Source organism: Ambystoma mexicanum, chromosome 1p, assembly GCF_040938575.1.
Source record: "Ambystoma mexicanum isolate Mex_15411 chromosome 1p, UKY_AmexF1_1, whole genome shotgun sequence".
Classification (NCBI taxonomy): Eukaryota; Metazoa; Chordata; class Amphibia; order Caudata; family Ambystomatidae; genus Ambystoma; species Ambystoma mexicanum.
In genome coordinates, this window is record NC_090921.1 from 1,463,208,339 (window position 1) to 1,463,228,286 (window position 19,948).

The 19,948-nt window shown below is 49.4% G+C and overlaps 1 protein-coding gene across 1 annotated transcript in view; it reads left to right on the top strand.

Annotated features, from left to right (window-relative positions):
• Window positions 1–19,948, top strand: part of SMG5 (SMG5 nonsense mediated mRNA decay factor) — a 1,109,458-nt gene that overhangs the window by 300,362 nt on the left and 789,148 nt on the right. The window contains exon 6 of the mRNA XM_069607113.1: window positions 5,702–5,791. Within this exon, the coding sequence (XP_069463214.1) occupies window positions 5,702–5,791 (90 nt within the window). The remainder of the gene's footprint in view (window positions 1–5,701; window positions 5,792–19,948) is intronic.

Consider the following 19,948-nt stretch of genomic DNA (forward strand, 5'->3'; position numbering starts at 1 on the left):
CTAATTCCCATTAGTGCGAATGAGACATAAGTGACTTCTACTACACTACTTGTAGGTCGAAGCCTTGCTTTTTTGACTGTCAAACTCCACATTTCTTGATCTCCAACCTCTCAATGTCTATAAAGGTTGTAAATTGTATCAGAAGTTAAGTTGGACCGCCACAACCTCCCTCTGCTGAGTTAAAGTAAAATAAATGTATGTAATAAGAACTATGGAAACCTCTTGGTGGCGTCTCTTTTTTGTGTTTTGTGTCTTGGTGAAAATGTGACTTTCCCTGACGACAAAATATTATTTAAGATAATGGTTAAACACACGCGTGTGCTATACCGCGGTAACCACGGTATACTGTCATTTCACATGAAGGTTATCCTACTGTCAAAAAATAAATACTGTGACATCCCTAATGTAGGATGGACCAGCTGACCTTTCTCCTGTGGCCCCTGCGATTAGGTGAGTAGCATTCACCTCCCTGAGTCCGTTGCTGTTGCTCCTGGTGTCTCTTGTGTACTCCAGACCTGCTTCCCGCTCATAGCATCTCCGGGGAGGGACTGACGCCTGCTTGAGCCCTTCCTCTATTTTTATAGTTATTCCCGAATCAAAGGGTTCATAATGTCTAGACTGCACCCTGCGGTTCTGCAGCAAATCTTCATGGTGTTCGCCATCTTCCTCATGTCGTTATTCTGTTGGTTTTCAGTAAGGAAAGTCATGTTGTTCTTCGGGTGAGTAGTTTGTGTACCCATGGGACTTGGATTTCTACAATAATTTATATTGAGGCATTGGATGACAGTGAGTCCCACAAAAAGTAGAAGGCATAGGAGGGAGGAGGTGAACGGATTGGGGAATACTGTGTTCTATCTTTGATGTCTTCCCCTGTCCGATGAGGGTTTTGTTGGTGCTTTTTTGTCCCAGTACTTGGGTTGGATGGGTTTTTAATAGTCCCAGTACTATTACGGGTAGACAAGTACATGGGATAGGAGGGCAGGGATGGAGAGACTGGGGTTGAAGGAGAGGTGTAAATGTTATGCGGATACTGCATTCTCTTCAGATCTTCGTCCCTAGTCCCATAGGGGATCCTTCCCCATGAGATCCTCCCATTGAATACCATCTCCACAGGCATTACCTGTTGGCGGCCTCAACTCCCTGGCATCTTGAAGAGGGGCTCCGCTTACGGGAGAAGGGACGACATCCAAATATTAGTCAGTGTACACTGAAAAATAACCAAGTATACTTTTTTCATTGTTAATATTAAGGCATTTATTGAGCGCAAACTTAGTTTCTGGACACAGCAAAGTGCTTTATAATCATAGTTCGGGAAGAACATAGTGAAGAAAGCTAAGAAACGGAGCGGGGAGATGACTGGAAGGTGAGCAATTGGTAGCCAAGGATCTAAAAGTAACCCAGGGAGGAAAGAGTGGGGGACAGATCATCCAGTTTCCGGTATGGTGTGGAGGGTGTGTGGATTTATGGGTTAGGGAGGAGCCATTCCTTGAAGAGGTAGGTCTTGAGCTCTTCCCTGAACTGTGAAAGCAAGGGGGCAAGTCTACTCTTTATGGGGAAGAGTGGCATAAATAGTGTAAGCCTGCCTTCTGGTCATTTTCTTTCTGCAACAGCCAGGTTAGTCTGTACATGTCCTTACTTCTGGTCGATCGTAGGCCCCAGATGCAGAGTTTCTCCGTGAGGTAGCTTTGGCACTTAAGGGTGACAGCCTTGTAACTGATTCAGCAGGATTTGAAGATGATACAGGCTTGCAGTGGAGAACCAGTGTAGTTCAAGGAGGCTCAGTATTGTGGACGAATTTGCACAGTCCTCAAGTCCTGCAGCATGCAAGACACATCGGGCTTAACGGGGTAGTGTCCAGGAGGCCTTCTAAAAGGGCATTGCCACCATCAGGTTGGAGAAGACCATGGCTTTGAATAGTAGATCTGAAGTAGTTTTCTGTTATGAAAGACTTGATTTTCCTCAGGAGAGAAAGTTGGAATTGCCTTTATATCCTGCAACATTAGTTCTAATGAAGCAGGTTTACAGCTAAAATGAGTGACACACATTTAAAGGGACTAAAAAACAATTCTCAATCCGACCTATTCTGCAAATGTTCACGTTTGGGAAACTAAACCCTTCTATGTCCCTGCAAGAGTTTCTAGCAAAAGAGAACCATATTTGCATTTAGTCAGTAGTAGCACCTTCTGTTGTAACATGTATATGGTGCAAGTAAAATCATTCGGCAAAGACTGATGATCCTAGAAGATGTGCTTGAGCGGCTGGTTTAGCCCAGTCCGTGTCTTCACAAATCCTGATTTCTTTTTTTTTCACCTTTCTACTGGCAAACGTCTAAAAAGCTTCAAATTCACTTGACCCGTGAACCTTATGGCATCATATTTTCTTGAAGACCAGTGTGTACAGATGACAATCTGTAACCTGTTAAGTACATTTATTAACTTCTCACTGGAAGATTGAATAAACCACATTAAACAAAGTTCAACTTAATTTGTGTGTTTAGTTAAGCAAATGTTGTGTTGAGAAGCTTACAATAGGTCATGAAAGTGCAGTCTCTTCCAAACCCACTTGGCTTGTTTAGAACTATTTGATGTAGAAAATAATGTGTAGTTATGACAAATGCATTGCTCCTAAAGTCAAATGTAATAATTGCTGACCACCTGTCCTACAAAATGATTCAAGCACTACTGATATAGTGACACGCATCATATCCACAAACCCTGCAACAAACTGTGATGGAAATAAAGGAATTGCTATGTTAATAAAGCCAAAAAGATCCTATTTACTCCTAATTAATCAAACATCACATGTTGGCCTTCACACATCTCATTAACGAGCGTTGCTTCTAAAGAAACTGCCCATGTTGGTGTTACTAAAACTTCAGTGGTAAAATGGGATTTGATAGAGCACTTATTTTAAAGAGTACAAAATAATTCTGAATACATGCTTAAGATTGTACACTTGTGCCTTTGCACATTCCATTTAGTTAAAATAGTTGTTGCATGATCTGGTTATTTTCAATCAAACAGTAAAGTTGTTTAATCTGAGGTAGAAGATTCAACTAATGACAAACGTGCTGTTATGCATAGTTGATGTAGAGTTTAAATGTAAAAATTCCAATGCTCACGTTTGCATGGACAAAGTAAAAACTCCCTGGCCTGTTTCCAGTTTACTTGGAAAACATTCTCGATTTGGAAATCTACAGCTAACATTCAAATGTTATGTTGGAATGAATTAAGACATGCAACATTTTCTTTTTAGGGTGTAATTGCATATATGTACAGTTTCAGATGGCAGTCACTATACTGGCTTTTGTTGTGTAAGCAGCTACTTCCTTTTCTGATTGCTATTTCCTTTTATTGTAGCATTATAGAGGATTTTGAAATTAATAATCCAGTGTGGTGACATCACTGCAGATGGAAACATAATGTTATCTATTGTGGGCTTGGCTACATGGTGAGGTGGGAAGAAGCCTGCTATCTTTTCATTTTGTGTGCATTTCTGTCAATCTGCCCCCCTACACCACTGCGGGAGAGGAGGTGCAGTCTATTCGTGTTGAGGTGTTGCATATACAAAATAAAATTGTTTATCAGTAGCATCAACTAGATGTGTGTCTAGCACTTTGGATTTGTGGGTGACATCAAATATGTACATTTGAAAACTGTATATCGCAACTGTATGAATCTATGCATTCACTGTAAAATATTGTACAGCACTGTAACCAAGCTGAGAATAACCTTACTGCTCCTGCGTCCCCTTACCCTCGGGTCTGGCGCGCAATACAAATGAATAAATATAAATACAAAATACATAACCCACTCAAGCTTTGCATGTGGTGTTGGACATTAGTTATTCAGAATCCCTTGTTGGAATACATCCCCCTACCTGATCGGTACCCATCTCTAATTCTGTTGTGCAAAACGTGTTTATCTGCTAGGTTTTCATGTTGAAATAGGCTGGTCTGTCGGATAACCATCAGTAATGTTGGGCTTTTATGGTCCTGTATTGGGTTGTTGGGAGAGGGCTTTGTTGCTTTTTCAATTCATGTGTGCTATTTTTCTATTCTGTTTGCCTTGTCACGTCCCCTTTTCCTAATCTCTTCCCAAATTGGACAAGAAGCACAGATACAAGTTATTAATCTGTATCACACCTAATTTGATACAACTTTTTTCAGTACAGTTTTGCTACTTAGAATGACCCCACATCTAGAATAAAACGTACCCAGGCCTGACAGAATGCATACGCCTAGAATTGAAAATAAATGTTAAGATTTGTGTAAATTGGTGTATTGTTTTATGAAAAAGAAAATCTACATTTCTTTTTGTTTTTGCAACTAAAAACCCTTGTGCATTGCACTGGGCGTGCTGATTTTAGGCCTTTGTAGTATGTTTTATCAAGAAGTCAAATTAATTTAAATCCTAATCGAAATCCATAATTTTCCTGGGGACGGATTAAAACTTTTCAAATGCTAACCTGAATTCACCTGTCCCTAAATGATTTTTCTGCAATGCTTCGGAGTGTGGTTCAAGTCCCAGTATTTTAGAAACAACGGAGATGCTGAATAAACATCTGACTGAAAAGCTGTGCAGTGTAATACGTTAAGGTTGCCACAAGTGCTAATTGAATCAAAAATGAATGCGTGGTCCAGAAACTTGCCAACTAGTGTTCAAAAAGACTGGGGCTCTATCTGGACACCAGAAGATCTTTTGGTGCACAGAAGAGTATCAACTAAGGGTTTATAGTCATAATGTCGAAAAAAAAATGTCGACAAACAAAAATGTCAATTTTTTTTTCGAAAACCATAATGTCGATATCCTATACTTGTAATGGAAAAAGTAATTTTTTAGAACTTAGAACTATCAACACCTCACCCAACACCCCCCTGCCACTCCCCCCCCACACCCCTCCCAACCACCCTCTCACCCCTCATACTCAACACATTCTAATTATATATTTATTTATTTTTTCAATAAATAAATAACCAAAAAGAGTATCATTTACTATTGGAGGGGGTCCCCCCCAATCCCCTCTCACCAAAGACCCCCTGCCAACCCCCCCACACCCCCCACCCCTCATACCCAACACATCTTAGTTATATATATTTATTTATTTATTCATACAATAAATACAAAATTTCGAAAAAATGTCGACATTTTTGTTTGTCGACATTATTTTTTTCGACATTTATTTTTCGAAATTTTGACTGTCGACATTTTGACTGTCGACATTATGACTGCCCACCTCAACTAAGACAATTGGAGAACGATTGGGAGCCAGTGGTGCAACTCATAACTTGGATCCTCATTACATGAATTGTTTTGCTAAAATAAGCGAAAGTCCTACTTTATTCATAGTAATGTTACTTCCTAGGAAGTAATGTTTCTTTTCAAATAAAGTTCTGGGGCTTAAAGGTGGGATTTTAGTGGTGCTTCACATGGATCAGTGGTTAAACTGCATCTCTTGCTTAATATGGAGTAAATATTATTTGCCAAATGATCACATACATACAGGGTAAACACTTTTGGAATTTTCGAAAGATGAATAAGACCTGTAAATACAAATACTTTATTACTCTATATGGAAGCTAATTAACCTCACTGCTGGCCTTTCGTTGAAGATTAGTCTTGATGATTATTTGCACAGATGTAGGTCCCAAAAGCCTGTCCCCTTTTAGTTTTTGCCTTAACTAGGTTTTCTTTATTTTCAGCTCGCTATCAAAATGAGTTGGCTGGTGTTGACACAGAGCATCTGGCAGAGCGGTTTTACTATCAGGCACTTTCTGTTGCCCCGCACATTGGTAAGTGTGTCTGCTACTGTTTCATGACATGTCAGTGGGATTGTATGTGGAGTCATGGGGTATCATCTGGCTCATTGCTGTAGTAGTGGCCGTTTCGGGGGGGGGGGGGGAATATACTTTGCGGCCAAATGCTGAACATTCATCCTGTTTTTTTTTCACAGTGAATTTGTGTAATGACAGTAGAAATAAGTGTCAAGAAGAGCTATGTCGGACCACTCGTACCTCCCAAAAGTCTGATCTTGGGAGTATGCAGAGGCTTGAATCCCTAATTCACCCGTGCATAAAACCCATATTACTCTCCTTAAAACAGAGTTCAAAATTGAGATTCAATGAGCAGGAGCTAAAACCAGCTATTGGGTGTTGGGCATCACCCTATAGGCAGGAGCAACAGCAGGAGCTTTCAGAGAGGGCCCTTTCACTTTGTGTCCATTTTGTATGAACCATTGAAATGGATATTCTCCAGCATGGGGTCTGGCATGGATTCACATGCTCATGAATATTCCCCGTCAGGCTGGGAATGTTCAGTAAAAGAAAAGTTTCACTTTCACTTAAACTTTGTTTCTCCTTTAAACCAATCACTGGCCTTTGGGTCATACTTCCCCGTCCAATGACGGTCCTCTCCCTAAGTCCCTCCTCTGGCAGCCATCTTCAGATTTTTGATCACATGCTTCAGTGTTGGGAGTCCTCGAGTTTGCTCTCTGAGCTATTTGTATGTTTTTTTTTCGTGTTTTCAACAGAAAAAGTTCTATTTTTGTTTCAAAGAAGCCTGTGTGCTCTTCTTTGTCTGCCGACACGGGGAACCATTGTTGAAGTTCCACGCCCCTCAAGGGCGAAGATTCTACAAGGCCTCTTGGACCTACTTCGTGCCCTCCGACCATGACACAGGAGGAGGGAAGGAAGGTCCCTCTTCATGCCCTGCACCAAATGCGGGATAGGGAACCTCAAGGAAGTAGAGTGCGAGATATGCCTTGGTTTCTCCAAGAAAACGAAGGACCGGTTTAGTAGGATGGTGGCATGGCTTAGCGCCAAGGCCTCTGGCTCATGCTCCCAGCAGGGTCATGCCATACACAGGCCCGACGGGTCTGAGGAGCGCTCGAAGTCCTTTGAGGGCGCCTCATCTGCGGGGGCCCAAGATCAGTCCAAGAGCCGCAAGTTCGAGTCCACCGGGCACGATCAGCATCATCTTCCACCTCCATTTTCCGCCTACCATCAAACGCCTCTTCAAAGAGGAAGTCATCTACCCTGGCTAAACTACATGAGAATTCTGAAGCTGTGGATGGAGGAGAAGGCTGAGGAGCCGAAGCAGGCTCAACCAGCACAGGCTAAGACCTTGTCGGCGACTCGGTCGACGATTACTACTAACAGGACAGCTAAGGGTGCTGATCCTTGACAAAGTCTGCAGGCACGCCAGAAGGGGTGAAACTGGGCCAGGCCTCCGTTCAAGACCCTTAGTGGGGGGAAAACAGGTGAGGAGGAGGCCCTTAAACTGCCCTCTTAGGCCGACGCCCAAACCATGGACGTCTCGTCCACGGATGAAGATCAAGAGTCCTTACATGCGGTCCACAAGGATGTTGAAGATAATGACGGCGCAGGGCTTAGTTTTCCTGTTCTGCCTTCTCAACCGAGGGACATGCACACCTTGGTGTCAGAGATCAGATGAGGATGCCTTTGGTTCCGGTACCTGTGGTCCCCATCTGCCTCCAGCGAAGAAGAGAAAGCTTCATCCAACTCCCCCATTTCAACCTCTACTGCATAGGGCCCCTTCTCCCCCAACAGACCCAGATAGGGGTATGAGAATAGATATGGCCACGATGATGGATGACGAGGACATGGTCGCAGTGCACAGCCACATTTGGATGCTCCACATAGGGGGTCCCCACCGGATGAGGTGGGATCGTTCTCCAGCATGGGGTCTGGCATGGATTCACATGCTCATGAATATTCCCCGTAGTCAGGCTGGGAATCCTCAGTAAAGAAAAAATCAGTATCAGTTTAGTTTCTGATCTGTCTTTCTTAGTAGTAACCAATCACTGGTCTCTGGGTCATACTGCCCTCCTCCTAAGCCCCTCCCCTGGCAGCCATCCTCAGATTTTTACCGCACGTTCAAGTGTTGGGAGTCCTCATGCTTTAGCTCTCAAGCTTTTTCTGCGTTTTGCGATTTTTCAAAGAGTTTAATCTAATTTTTTCGGTCAATTGAGCCTCAAGCTCCACCGTTTCTACTTCTGATCAACAGGGACACGTTTTGGATTTTCTTATGCCCCTCAAGGGCAAAGTTTTCGTCGAGTTTCGCTTCTTGGAGGATTCCAGAAGATCTGAGGCCTACCTCGTGGACATGGCCCAGGACAAGGGAAGCTCAACGCCCGGATCCAAGCTGTTCAAGAACTGCCCTGGATGCGAATTACACAATGTTTTCAAGGAGGACGAGCATTCGAGGTCTCTACTGCCTTCATGGAGACAAAACACACATGGAAGAAGGACTGTGCGTTTTGCCAGAACATGTCGGAACGGACCATGAAGGATCGGCGGAGCTGCCTCACCAACTGGCTGGAAGGAAAGAGCCCAGCAGGTGAGAAGAGGTCTGAGCGCTCTTCTAAGTCCTTTGTGAGTGCCCTGGTGACGGGGGCCCAACAGAAGGCAAAGCACTGCAAGTCCGCGGGCACCGGGAGCGCCGAAGGGTCGGGCTCTTAGGCTGCCAGGCAGGGCGCACTTTCACCGACGCCATCAACCACAAGCCAACGCTCTGGCTCGGGGAAGAGCAAGTCCGAGAACCCGGGTAAGCTTCTGGAGAAGTCCCGGTCAATCTCGAAGGAGTCAGCCGAGGGGGAGCGAGGCGGTGACCCTCCTCCCAAGGTGAAGGCCTCAAGCGCACCCAAGGTGTGGTGAAGGCTTTGTTTCACCCGGCTAAGGCCTCTATCGAGGGAGTCGTGGTGCCCCTGGTGAAGCCTATGGAGGCTACACCAGTGGAGACGACCTTGGGGCCTAGAGTTTCCCTGGCGCCGACGAGACTCCCATGGAGGAGGAGCGGCCATCATGCCCGTCGCAACCAGTGCCCGAGCCTCTGGACAGCTCGGCGGCCATTTTGATGGCAATCCAAATCTTATGCACGGAGATAAGGACGAGGTTGCCTCTAACCCTGACGGACGACCCAGCAGAACCGGGCCTGTCGGGGAACCCCCCCAGGCAAGTGGAGGAGAGTCCACCCCCCCGCCTTTCCAGCAAAAGAAGGAAGGCTTCCTTCATCAGCGTCGCGAGGCCAAGAGGAAGACGGTCCTCGCAGTGCCGCTGCTTGACGACATCTGGGACGAGGGACTTGCTGTCCTGAAGACCCCGTCCACGACGCCTGTCAAGAGGGACCTGTACGAGAAGTAGTACCGGGTCCCCGATTCCGTCCCTTTGTGCCTTAGGGCTCAGCCGACTCCGGATTCGGTCGTCTCGGCGGCGGCCAAGAAGAAAGCACCAGGGGCGACGGCTTCAACTTCGACCTCCCCGCCGGACGGCGAGGGTAAGAAACTGGACGCCATGGGACGAGTCATCTCGTCTGCGGCGACGACAATTAAGGCGGCCAAAGCCCTAGCAATTGTGGCCCTCTAGGACAGGGAGTTATGGTTCAATATCGCTCCCCTGTTGGACTTCCTCCCGGACGACAAGAGGGCGGAGGCCCTGGAGATCCTGCAAGAAGCCGAGGTGGCGTCAGACCACGCCATAACGGTGGCCACGGATATCGCCGACACCGTTTTCTGCCAGTTGGGCAACAGCGTTTGCCTTCGACTGCGGGGGTGGCTCAAGGCGACTGATTTCCACCAGGACGTGCAGGCCAGAGTTTTGGACATGCCCTTCGACGGGAACAACCTGTTTGGGAAAACGGATGAGTCACTTCAGGCCATCAAGGCCGACACAGAGACTGCTCGGGCCTTATGAGTTTTGCAGCAGCGACGACCGCCCTTTCAGAACTCGGGAGGGCAAGCAAGGTGCCTCCATAGGTTTTGGCGGTGGCGCCTCGACATAACGCCAGGCAGCTGTTACTCGTCGTAAGAGGCCTACAGAGGGCGTGGCAAGTCAGGAGGATCCAGTAGCAGTCGCCAAGGAGGCCAAGGTGGCAAGGCCATAGCGTCTGGCCCCTACCTAAGTACCCTGGTGGGAAGCCAGCTGGCGAGTTTCGTCAGCGTGTGGGAGTCCATCTCCACCGACCGTTGGGTGCTGGATGCCCTGGCCCATGGGCACAAACTCGAATTTCTAAAGATGTGCCCCCACATTCCTCCTGTGTCCAGGAAGGAAATTCACGTCCCTCAACTGCTATTGGAAGTAAGGGCGATGCTCAAGAAGGGTGCCATTGAGCTTGTCCCGAAGAGGCTCCGGGGCTCCGGGGCTCCGGAGTATACTCAAGGTACTTCCTTGTCAGAAAGAAGACAGGCGGTTGGCGCCCCATCCTGGACCTGCGCTGGTTAAACAAATACATTAAGGCCCAGAAGTTCCGGATGGTCACCCTCAGCACGTGCTGGGACAGCGGGAGGCAGGTGACTTCCTATCGTTGTTGGACTTGGAGGAGGCTTACTTCCCCATCCTGAAAGGACACCAAAAGTTTCTCAGATTTGTAGTTCAAAGACGGCACTACCAATTCAAGGCCCTGCCATTCAGATTGAAGTCGGCACCCAGGGTATTTACCAAGTGCCTGGCACCAGTGGCGGCGTGGCTGCGCCTGCAGGGGGTACATGTTTACCTTTACCTGGACGATTGGCTCATCCGAGCAAGGACAAGGAGCTTGCGGTCGAGCACACAATCGAAGACCGTCCAACTGCTCACGGATCTGGGATTCTCCATCAACTTCCCAAAATCACACCTGGTTCCGTCGCAGGTCGCACTGTTTCTGGGAGCCAAGCTCGATACAGTGGCGCGACTGGCTTCACCGTCGGAGGAAAGGGCGGCGGCCATCATGGGCAAGGTGCAGTGTCTGCTGGCCACGGACGTGGCCAGGGTGAGGTCCATCAAGTCCCTTGTCGGCATGATGTCCTCTTGCATCTACCTGGTGCGCCTATGCAGGCTGCGGATGTGTCCCCTACAGGAGTTCCTCGACGCCCGTTGGATGCAAGCGGCGGGCAGCTTCGAAGACAAGATCCCGCTCAATGAGATGTTCCGCCAGGCAATTCGGTGGTGGGGCGCCCGCATCTCGCGGTGGGCACAGACTTTCAGACCCCAGCACACCAGGAGACGGTGACGGACGTCTCCCTGGAAGGATGGGGAGCGCACACCGGAGATCTGCACGCGAGAGGCCTTTGGCTCCCGGAGGAGAGGTCACTCCACATCAATATCCTGGAGCTCAGAGCAGTGTTCCGGGCCGTCAAGTCGTTTCTCCCGTCCCTCAAGGGCAAGGTGGTGAGGATCTTCACTGACAACACCACCACGATGTTCTAAATCCGGAAGCAGGGAGGACCCATGTCCCCGGCCCTATTCAAGGAGGCCCAGGATCTGTGGCATTGGGCGGTGGACCAGGGGATGTTTCTGGTGCCTTTCCACCTAGCAGGGATAAAGAACACCATCGCCGTCTCGCTGAGCAGGGAACTTCATCAAGGCCAAGTGGATCAGCTTTTCTGACGATGGGGCAAACCCCAGATCAACCTGTTCGCGAAGGCGATTAACTTCAAGTGCAAGAGGTTGGCCAGCAGGTTTCCCCAGCCGAGGAGCATTGGGGATACTTTCTCCTTTCCCTGGAACGGCCTGTTCCTGTAAATGTCACCCTCCCCCCCGCCCCCCGTTGCCATTGCTACTGTGACTCGTCAACCAACTCAAGAGATCCCGGTGCAGGATGATCCTCGTCGCACCGACGTGGCTGAGGCAGATCTGGTTCCTGGACCTTCTGGATTTGTCAGCGTCCCCCCCCCCCCCCCCCCAGTCAAACTGTCGACGGACGTAGATCTTCTCTCCAGAGAAGGAGGTGCCATCCTCCATCACGACCCGGGCTCACTGAACTTGCAGGCCTGGCTCCTGCAGCACTAGAATTTGGAGGGTATGATATCCCGGCGGACTGCAAGGCAATGCTTGAAAGGCCAGGGTGTTCTCAACTCTCAAGTGCTATGGACACAAATGGAAGAGGTTCTCTGTCTGGTGTCGTGCACAGAAGATTAACCCCCTGCGAATTACAGCCCCTCGAGTGCTGCCGTACCTGCTGTCGCTGGCCAAGGCGATCTCCCGCTACACCAGAACTACGGGACGATAATCTGTGGTCTCATCGCCTGGTGAAGGAGTTTATGAAAGGACTGTTCCGTTCTTTCCCGCCAGGGAAGGCCCCGGCCCCGGCGTGGGAGCTCAACGTGGTGCTGAGCAGGCTCATGGGGCCGCCATTCGTGCCTCTGCATTCGGCACCGTTGAAGTTCCTGTCGTAGAAAACAGCATTTCGAGGGGATTGGGTCCTCCGATGTATTCCATATCTATGATCGTAATCGCCACAGCTGTGCTGCTTCGGAAAATCTTTCGGCGTCCTGCGTCTACGCTGTCCTCGAGGGCCTCCGTCAAGCCGATGCCACCGGATGTTATAAGGACGACGCACGACGCCCGTAGCTTCAGTTGCATTTTTTCTGTGAACATGTTCGCTTCGGAGATCTCGGCTCGTCTCGATTCTACTGAATCCTATTCTTTTGGTTCTTCGAAACTTTCTTCATTGCCACATCGAATGTCGTCTTTGGCTTCTTCCACCCCGCGGTACGGGTTTAAGAAGTGTCGGGTGTGCGGGTCCAAGATGTTGCTGATGAATACGCACAATGCTTGCTCTGGTGCCTCGGGGAGGACCATGATACGGATGACTGTGTCGACTGCCAATCGCTCACATCGAAGGCCTTGCGGGAGCGTGAGAAGCTGCGGTCGGTCGGTAAGGTGGCCAAGCCCCGGAAGTCACGATCCATTGGTCTTTCGACGGATGATTCGAGGGACTCTCTGCATCATCATCGTCGTTGGGAGTCTGGGGTTTCTCGGTCTGGGAGTCGGTTCCACCATTCCTCTGCCTCTTCGAGGCACTCCAGGAAGCACTGTCACCGGTCGCCTTCCCCGTCCTCTTTCGAGGACTCCGTCTGTCGGCGGGTTGCTTGTCCCAACAAGCATTCCACTCCTGAGGAATGGTATACCTTCCGAAAGGAGATGTTGGCAATTTTTTTCAATCGCAGGACTCCGGTCCGTCCGCCCCGTCGGAGGATGCCGGTCGTGGGCGTGTTAGAGACACCGCTCTTCCACCTTCAGGCTCGAGCAGTCGTCGCGACCCCTGGGTGCCTTCGAGGTCCCGGTCGGACAAGGATGGTCGCTCTAGACATGCCCGTTCCAGGTCCCGGTCCTCGACGCCATCGAGACCGTGTGCACCTGTGATGTCTTCGAGGAAGACATCGACGCTGGCGGCGCTGAGGTCGTCGACGGACTCCCTCGGAGGCGGGGCCTCGAGAAAGTCGTCGACGCCATCGGCGCCCAGGCTGTCGAGAGACACGCTCTGGGCTCCGCGCTCGATGCCGATTCCATCGACGCCTTTCGAGGCGGTTTTGTCGGGGATGCCTCGTGGTACGGGGGATCCCCTTAGCAAAGCTCTAGCTAAGCTAAAACATGTCTTTGTTCCTTTTTCGGTTCCCTCATTCCAGCCTCTGGATTATATTTCTGAGGTGGATGAGGGGTCTGAGGAAGGGGTGGTTCCTGCAGAGGTCCCTGATGACATTGTTTCTGGTCATAGCCAGCTTGAGGAGCTGCGCCAGTCATTGCCTGACGCCAGTGGGCTCGACGCCTCTCCGGAGGTGGATCAAACTCATAGATAAGATAGCAACCATTCAACTGCAGGACCATGTACAAACGGCTGATATACTTCACACAAAGCAGTCTGGCTTTAGAAGTTATCATGGCACTGAGAGTGCTCTTTTAGATCTACAGACCTTTATGCTTTCTAAGCTGGAAGAAAGCAGGTCGGGGCTGCTGATGCTGCTGGACTTATCAGCCGCTTTCGATCTGCTTGATCACAACATCCTTTTTGACAGAATGCAGTCGGTCGGGGCCCTCTCTGCAAATGCCATAGCTTGGTTGAGATCTTTTTTAGAGGGTCGACAATCTCAGGTATACTGGGGGGACTGTGCCTCTGAACCACAAATACTGACTTGTGGAGTCCCACAGGGGGCATGTCTCTCCCCTCTATTGTTTAATATCTATATTCTCCCCCTCTGTTATGATTTAGAACTTTTTCAAATTCTTCTGCAACTATGCCGATGATTTTCAATTGGTCCTTGACATCACTGGCAATCATGATACTGACATTTGGTGGACATGGTGTATCAACTAATAAAAAAGTGGATGTCTACCAATTGGCTCTGCCTAAATGCATCAAAAACTGAGCTTATGCTCTTTGGACCCACCCAGGCATTAACTAAACTGGACCAGGCGTACTCAGGCTTTAGGATTGATGGCAGTGACATAAGTCGTGCCGAAAGTTAAAAACTCTAGGTACTTACATGGAGAGCAGCTTAGATTGTGATGCTCACGTTACAGCTATCTCAAGAAGCACCAATTACCATCTTAAAGTGCTCAGACAGGTTGCCCCACTTGTCTCTATCGAAAATGGCACTAAACTTGTGAGCTCTCATTTTACCGCGTGTGGATTACTGTAACGCACTTTTATGTGGGGCAAGTAAAGCTGATCTCCATGAACTTCAGAAAGTACAAAACAAAGCCATCCGCATCATCTTTCAGATGAAAAACTCTGAACCGATCACTGCTGCCAGAATAAAACTACACTGGCTCCCTGTAGAGGCCCGCATTCGGTTTAAGCTACTTACCATTTGCCATAAATGTATTTATGGGTCTGCACCTAGCTACCTGAAAGAAGAGTCAGGTCATCCTGCTGGGGTTATAAATATCTATCAACCTACAAGAAGACTCAGATCAGCTGAAGATCTTCAATTAGCCCACCACCGCGTGAAACGAGTCTGCGGGCTTGGTAGAGCGTTTCATATCCAAGGCGCCAAGGCCTGGAATGCCTTGCCAGCTACCTTGCGTAAAACCGGGGACTTGCTCGTGTTTCGGAAACTTTTGAAGACTCATCTCTTCTAATAGTACACTTCCCTTACTGGTTGCCGCCAACTTCTGTCTCTCGGCGCCCGGATGCCTACGGGCTTTGGCGCGGTATAAGAAAAATAACATAACATTTGGTAGGCCTGAGCCTGGCACGCATGCCGACTCTTCTCGGCGCCTGATGTCAAGGGTCACGGATTACCTGGGGTGGTCTGCCACCCCCCCCCCCCCGAGACTTTTCAGCAGGATGACCTGACTCATATCCTGGACCATGGTCCACCAACTGACCCCGTGCTGCCATTCCACATGGTCTTGCAGAGTGCAAAAGTCCTTGCCGAAGAAATATCACCCAGCCAATGGCGACCCCTGCTACTTGACCATGCACCCCACTCCGGAAAGTTTGGTGGTCCAGGCGGCTACGGCCCCCGCAAAGCAGGCGTCGTACCCTACCATCCCTCCTGATAGGGACGACAAACAATATGACGGCTGGGTTAAGAAGGTATTTTCTTCTGGGGGTATGGTGCTTCAGGCTGCCAACTCCGTTTGTGCCTTGTCTTGTTTCACGCACACTCTGTGGAACTGTATTGCCCTAGCGGCTGATCATATTCCTGAACGGGATGGTTTCGTTGCTATCGTGCAGGATGGCAAGGATGCCATGTGCGAATTCGTTCAGTCGGGTCTGGACATGGTTGATTGCGTCAGCCGGTCCATGGCGGCGAGCACCGTAATACGCAGGTTTGCGTGGTTGCAGAAGTCTGGTTTTGCTCCTGATGTGCAGGCCCGCTTCCTCAACATACCCTTTGATGGAGAACATCTTTTTGGTAGCAAGGCTGACGAGAGTCTTAGGTTGCAGACCTCCAAAGCTGCAGCGAAGTTGTTGGGCGCTGCAGTCCACCAACCTCTGCCTTTTCGTCCTAGGGGACAGCAATGGAGGGGAGGTTCCTTTCTATATTACTCGTCCTTTAGTAAATCGAGAGGAGCTGCTAGTCAAAGGGGCAACCATGGGAGTGCCAGAGGTGGAAAACAAGGTACTCGAGGTGCCAACGCCATGTGAGCAGTTGCCTCTTTGCCCTCAGGCACTGCCGCAGCAGCTCAGTCATGAGGCCCATGCTTCTTCGGTTGGGTGAAGGCTGGCGCAGCATCTTGTAGAATGGCGTGCCATTACTTCAGATGTATGGGTTCTGGAGATCATAGCCCACCGCTACTGTCTTCGTTTCCGGCAGAGGCCTCACGACAGTCCACCAGGGAACCTCTCTTTGAAGAGTCCTGATCCGCTCCTTGCACAGGAAATTCAATCCCAGCTGGAGAAAAGGCGCTATAGAACTGATGCCTGTAGATGGTATTCCCCTTATTTTTTGATTTCAAAGAAAGACAGAGGATTGAGACCCATCATGGACTTGCACGGTTTGAACAAGCTCCTCAGGAAGGACAAGTTCAAGATGGTTACTCTTTCTCAAGTCCTCCAGGCCCTTCAACTTCAGGACTGGTTAGTGTCTCTCGACCTCAAGGATGCTTAATTTCATGTGCCGATCCGTCCCAAGCACACGAAGTACCTGAGGTTCGCGGTTGGCGACTCGCACTTTCAGTTTCACCAAGCTCATGGTGGTGGTGGTGGCGGCGTATCTCAGGAAAGGGGGATTCACGTCTATCCCTATGTGGACGATTGGTTGATCAGGGCGCGCTCTCTCGAGCAAGTCCTGGATCATCTGTCCGTCACCTGCCACTCCCTTCACAAGCTGGGCTTCTCCCTCAACTTGAAGTCCCACTTGACGCCAACACAGCGGCTCCAGTACATCGGAGCGGTGCTCGACACATCCCTTGGGCAGTGTTTCCCTCCCCAGGTGAGGGCTCACCACATTCAGCAGATGGCGCACAAGTTTCAACATGCTCAGTCTCCCAGCGTTCGAGTTCTTGAGGTTGCTTGGCCTCATGGCATCTTGATTTTTCTGGTGCCAGAGGCCAGGTTGTGGATGAGATCTCTGCAATGGGCTCTCAAGAGGCAGTGGTTACAGTCCTCTGGCAGGATGTCGGACCCCGTTCAGGAGCCGCCCTCGGTCGCTCAGGATCTTCTGTGGTGGGCCGTCAAAGGCAATCTGATGAGGGGGGCTCCATTCTGGCTACCCTGGCCGGAGTCGACGATCGTGACGGACGCATCCCTCACGAGATGGGGAGCTTATGCCAACGAGTTGAGTCAGCGGTCGTTGTTCTCCGTCGGAGTCCCGACTCCATATCAATCTGTTGGAGCTGAGGGCCGTCAGGCTTGCTCTGAAGTCTTTTCTGCCGATTGTGCGAGGAAAGAATGTCCTGATTCTGACGGTGTTAGGCAGAAACCTGTACAGTTCCCCTAGGGACCACTGCAAAAAGTTTAAGACTACAGGTGTTAGCAGTAAACCCAATTGGTAGCAGTCTGCACCACCCAGATTTATCTGCTAACTGCGGCTGAGCAGTCGGACTTCTCTCAAGAAGAGTTAGGCAGTATATAGAGTATACACATTAGGTAAAAAAATACAGTAGCACAAGCAAACACTGACCAAAGCTTTGGTATAAAAGAATATAATTCTTTATTTAAAAACACTTGTAAAAATACACTGGCACTAATATGTCAAGCAAGTTCAGTCACTAGAAATATATACACCTCCCTGATTAATTATTCGACAAGTCTTAGGAAAAGAACACCACTTATTATCAAGACAGAGGTGAGCGCTTAACCAAGATGGCACTCCAATAATTATTTAAAAAGGGAGAGAAAAGGCAGAAATAGGAAACCACACAATACCAACACTTTTAAAGAACCACAGCAAGTCAAGAAAGGCAGGGTCTACTGTAGCGCAAAAAGATCATAGGCCAGGCCCACTCTTGGAGAGAGCAAGGCGGAATGTGCCCAAGATCACACAGTTGAAGTAGACTTTAAAAGTCTTTGCAGATAGTTAAAAAAGGAGTTAGATCTGTTCAGAAAAGTTAGTTAACAGGTCCGAGGTCACCCCAGGATAGAGAGTCAAGGATTTACGGGACACCTTGAACAGTCTGTTGCAAGGGAGACCAGGCGGGACACAGTACCTGAAATGGTGAGAAAGCTCCAGCGGTGGCAGTTGTTCCTGGCAGCGGGTGCAAGTCGGTGCTTCGTCTAGGGGAAGAGACGATCTCGACGTGGAGGAAAGCTGGAGGTCGTTGTACTGCCAGGGAAGAAACCAGCCGCAGAGCTTCCCAGTTAAAAGATACTACCCTTTTATTCGCGGTAGTGGTGAAGCGTGGCTATCCGGCCGCCGGGGTGGTTGGCACGGGTAATTCGAACACAGGAAGGTCCAGGAAGGCGAAAAAAGGGCGAACTGGTGAACCCCACCAGCTCAAAGGAAGAATACTCTCCTGGAAGAAGATCTTCTCTGTCGTTGGGTAGTGGTGAGTCGGTTCAGCAGGGCTCCACCGGTGGTGTCGTTACAGGTCGACTCAGCTTCTCCCCCTCTGGATTCTTTAGGTCCTGTGGCGACTTCTGAAGTTCCAGTACCCAAAGCCCTGCTTTTATGCAGAAACCCCCCATTCATCAGTCTTAGCTGTCAATCAAACATGCTAAGTGGTGAGCCGGGCGGCTCACCACTGGGCCAATCACACAAGAGTGCGACTTGAGTTGCCGAGGCAACTCAGTCCAGGGTGCCTATTCCCCCCCCCCACCCACCCCCCTCCCACACATCCTGTAGACCCAGACAGAGTGGCACCACTTTTGGAGACTTCTGTGCAGAAGACCGCCAAAAGTGGAACAAAGGGCTTGACTTGGGTTGGAGTTGGATGCAAACACAAACGCCATTTTAAAACCGAGTGCTGGCAAAAAGACCCAACTGGGGAATAAATATTAAATAAATAACCCGGCGGTATCTTTAACATTGCACCAAAAAAAGTGGTGCGTTTTAAAATGAATGGGAAAATCCCATAGGAAATATTCCGGTGGAATATTTCGCGTGGTATCCACTGCCACCAGCCAGAAACTCCACAAGGGGGGACTGGACAGTGCCCCCTCGGAAAACAGACCCAGGGGCAATCTAATTACCCCTACCAGTACTTCCACAATATGATGGTTTGTACTGGTTCTGTTCACAATTTGAGAGTAGTAAAGCCAATTGTGACTTTACATGCCCTGGGAGACAGTAGTCAGTCCCAGGGTATGGAGTCTGTTTGGGGGTCACTGACACCCCTGTGTTACTGCACTGAGGGTGCTGCGTAACACACATATCAAAAACACATGAAGCCCTATGGAGTAAAAGACCCCATACCCCATTAAACACATTACATAGTCAAAGGACATTCTCAAATCATGCCTAAGAGTGGGAGAAAGAGTCTCACTCTTAGCAGGAGAAAAAATAAACCCCAAAAATCCAGCAAAGCTGCTGGTGGACTCTCTAGTTTTGGGAAATTAGCCTATGCAGAGAATTCTCCCTAACAGACAGACAACACAGTGGCCATGCACTACCTCAACAAAAAAGGGGGACAGGGTCACTTCCTCTGTGCAGAGAGGCAATGCAGCTCTGGTTCTGGGCCATCCAGCAGGGAATTTCCATCTCGGCAGTTCATCTGGCCAGAGACGAAAATGAGACGGCGGACGCTCTGAGCAAGCAGAGTGCGATCTCTTACGAGTGGGAGTTGGCTCAGGAGATTCTCCTGGGGATCTTCGCCCTTTGGGGGACCCCTCAAGTGGATCTCTTCACCTCCAGTGTCAACCGGAAGTGTGAAAGGTTCTGCTTGCGGGAATTTCCTGCAAGAGGAGCCTTAAGAGACGCGTTCATGGTGGAGTGGTCATTCCCACTGCTGTACGCGTTTCCTCCAGTCCGCGTCATCCCGCAAGTGCTGCGGAGGTTCGGTTCCCAGATGATCCTCATTGCTCCGGCATGGGCCAGGAGGACGTGTTACGCGGACCTTCTCGACTTGTCCATCTGCCCTCCACGTCGTCTTCCCTACCGAGACAAACTACTCTCACGGGAGGGGAGGGTCAGGTTCTCCATCCAGAGGTCAGATCCCTCAACCTTCACGCTTGGCTTCTGAAAGGTTGAGGTATAAGGATTGGGACCTCCCTGAAGACGTGTTGGAGGTGTTGCCTTTGGCCAGACGGCCGGCAACTAAGTCCCTGTACCGTTGCCGTTGGGGAAA